This window comes from Sciurus vulgaris (genome assembly GCF_902686455.1).
Source record: "Sciurus vulgaris genome assembly, chromosome: 7".
Classification (NCBI taxonomy): Eukaryota; Metazoa; Chordata; class Mammalia; order Rodentia; family Sciuridae; genus Sciurus; species Sciurus vulgaris.
In genome coordinates this window covers 68,210,211-68,213,139 of record NC_136467.1, presented here as the reverse complement: position 1 = coordinate 68,213,139, position 2,929 = coordinate 68,210,211, and the positions used below count along the sequence as shown (strand labels likewise).

At 38.9% G+C, this 2,929-nt stretch overlaps 1 protein-coding gene across 1 annotated transcript; it reads right to left on the bottom strand.

Annotated features, from left to right (window-relative positions):
- Positions 1-337: 337 nt before the first annotated feature.
- On the bottom strand, positions 338-844 carry LOC306664974 (prion-like protein doppel; the record flags this gene model as incomplete). Its single annotated transcript, XM_079146128.1, has 1 exon — positions 338-844. Exon 1 carries the CDS (start codon positions 785-787, stop codon positions 338-340), a length of 450 nt encoding a protein of 149 aa, XP_079002254.1. The 5' UTR covers positions 788-844.
- Between the last annotated feature and the right edge of the window lie 2,085 nt (positions 845-2,929).

The window sequence follows — 2,929 nt, the reverse complement described above, 5'->3', positions numbered from 1 at the left end:
GCTGAGAATGTAGTGATGAGCAAATCACCCCCAGCCGCCACATAGCAGGTGGGGAAATTGACACACAGATACATGCTTATCACATACAAATACAGGTGGATACTTGGGAGAGATATTTGAAGCACTGCTGAATCACTGCTCTTTGGTACCTTCAAGACACATGTGGGTGTAGGGTGGGGGAGGACTGAGGTACCTCTCTCCACAGTTTGCTCACCGGCTCACCTCTGTGACCACCAGTCTCCTTCCAAGATTATTTCACGATGAACCAAATGAAGACCAGCAGGCAGATCATCACTGGCTGGTCCATGGAAGGCTGAAATCCGGCTCCCCCTTCCAATCAAAAGTCACAGAGCTTGACCAAGCAGAGCTCTTTGGTCAGCCGCCACAGGACCCGCTGGTGAAGCTTATTGTCCTGTTTCTCCCGGGAAAACTCTGCCTGGTTGGCGGCCTGGGTGGCATTGATGCACTTGGCGATGAACACCTCCTTGGTCACGTTGACCTCGGAGCAGCCGTCATAGTAGATCCCGTCGGGGAACTGCCAGTAGTTGGCCTCGTAGTACTTGTTGCCTTCAGCTCCGAAGTCAATGTCGAGCTTCCGGCCTTGCTTGATGAAGGCTCCCAGGGGTTTCTGGGACACCTGGGCTTCTGTGATCTGGGAGGTGCTGTGCACAGACTTCCGGTTCCACTTGATCCTGTGCTTGATGCCCCGTGCCTTGACGGTGGAGAGATGGTTGAAGAGTAGGACACAGACGATAGCCAACCCCCATGTGCCCAGGTGCTTCTTCATTGTGTCAGAATCTTGGCTGTCTGCTGTGAGTGCGCTTCTGGAGCCGCGGGCTGGAGCTGTGCAGTCCTCCAGCTTACCTACCAATGCCTTTATACTCCATCTTCTTTAGTACTTCGAATCCCAATTTTTTTTTTAGATATTTAAGTTTTATATTGTTGGGATCTGTGAGACTTAAATTCCATTCTATCATTTTTATTCTCAGAACTTAGATTATTAGATGAATGCATTCAATTTATTAACACAAATAATCACTTTTTAATTCAACATGTCTCTTCCATTTATCTCTTACAAAGCTTAATAGTCATTTCTTTCATTTCATTTCCAGTGATTTCCTGATGTTGGGTTCATAAGAATAATATTCCCTGATTTCTTTCATGTAGAAAACTGTTTGCTGATATCCACTGTGCTTGAAGCACTATTTATCAAAAAGAAGAAAAAAAAAAAAAAAAAAAAAAAAAAAAAAACAGCTCTCACTCTGTTTTCTTTGGTATCTCATAGACTTTGCTCCACTGATAGTGAATGATTCTATTCCACTACTGAATGTTACATTAAGGAATCTTGAGAACAATATCAACGTTTTCCTTTATGTTACTGATGGTTTGCCTACATGCTCAAAAGTTTCTTTTTAATATCTAAATCCTAGTTACTGTGCTAGAATAACCTTGGTCTTGTTGATTCTGTGGCAGTTTTTTCTGGTAATCATTTAATCACTGTTTTTTTTTTTTCAACATGAGATTTCAAGTCTTATTTTAAGACTGTTTCTTTCATTAATGACATATATTTTTTTCCCCTTATTTGTTTTTCCTCTCTAGGGTCTCTCTGTATCTATTGGATTATTTTGTCATATCTTCACCAACTTTTATGTTCTCTCTAAGCCTATTTTTTCTTCCATTTTGTTTTGCTAGCCTTTCTCATTTCTTCCTTTTCTTTCCCTGATTATCTCAATCTCTGTTTTATGTTGTAATTCTTCCATTTTCATTTTTAATTTGTGATGGTTTTATTTTTTCTTTCACTTTCTCCCTGAGATTTGCCAACTATGTGTCACTGGCTCCACTTACCTCATCATTTCACCCTAAGAGCTTGCATTTGTGCCTTTGTAGTGTTCATTCACAGAGGCAATTCGTTTTCTGTGCTTTTATGAAAATTTATGGCAGCATGTTAAGACTTATTTTTCAGCTTCCCTATGGCAACATTGTTATGGCATGAATTTTTCAACAACTGGTTGGTTTTTCTGCTTCTCTGGAGGTCTTTACCTTTATTATTTTTATATTGATACTGTATCCATTCTTTCTTCCAATTACTCAAAATTAACTGAGTTCAATTTTTCTCATGTAGTTTCCTGAGAAAAAGAGAGGGGAAAAATAGCCTTCTATGGTTTACAAAGCTTTTTCCTTTGCTGCTGCTACAGGAGTAGGTTGCTTTTAGCAAATACTGCTTTTCTGTCTCATTTTTGTGTATTCCTCCATTACTTCTTACAAAGTATATCCATGTGGGCTTTTGTCATCAAACTTACTTAGTCCAGTTCCCACACCAGTTGCTGCAAAGAAGGTTTCACAAGTGAGGATGAAGATATGAAAAAGGGGAAAAGAGTACAAAAGGGTAGAAAATGCTGTAGTGAGGCAGAAATGGGCCGAAAAGTTTCATCCAGCCTTAGAATCTAAATTGAAATCCAAATCCTCCAGCAGGAGAACTGGAATGCCATTTCATCTTTTATCATTCTCTTGTCTCCAGTGGGTCAAGTGGTTGGAGAGGTAAACTGATATTCAGAAAGTTAGAAACTTACTTTGCTTTAAATATCACCCTTCATCATTGCTTGGATTTAAAGCTATTTACTTTGCATTCTTCTCTTTATCATTTCGCAAACATAAAATGAGACTACATGCATATTGCTGTTGTGATTTACTAATCAAATATGGGAAGAAAAATATTTAATATTCTCAAAGGCAAATTACCTCACTAACAAAAAAATATGGGATATTCTAATCGGGTATAAGAAATTTGAGATTTAATTAATTCTTGATTCCAAACTCTGCCTAAGCAGTTAATGGCATTGGTAAAAATTTACTGCTCACCTATAATAAAGACTTAGAGTGCTAAATGAATTGTAGTTCTCCACCAATCATTTTCTTTCTATGGTCTTTG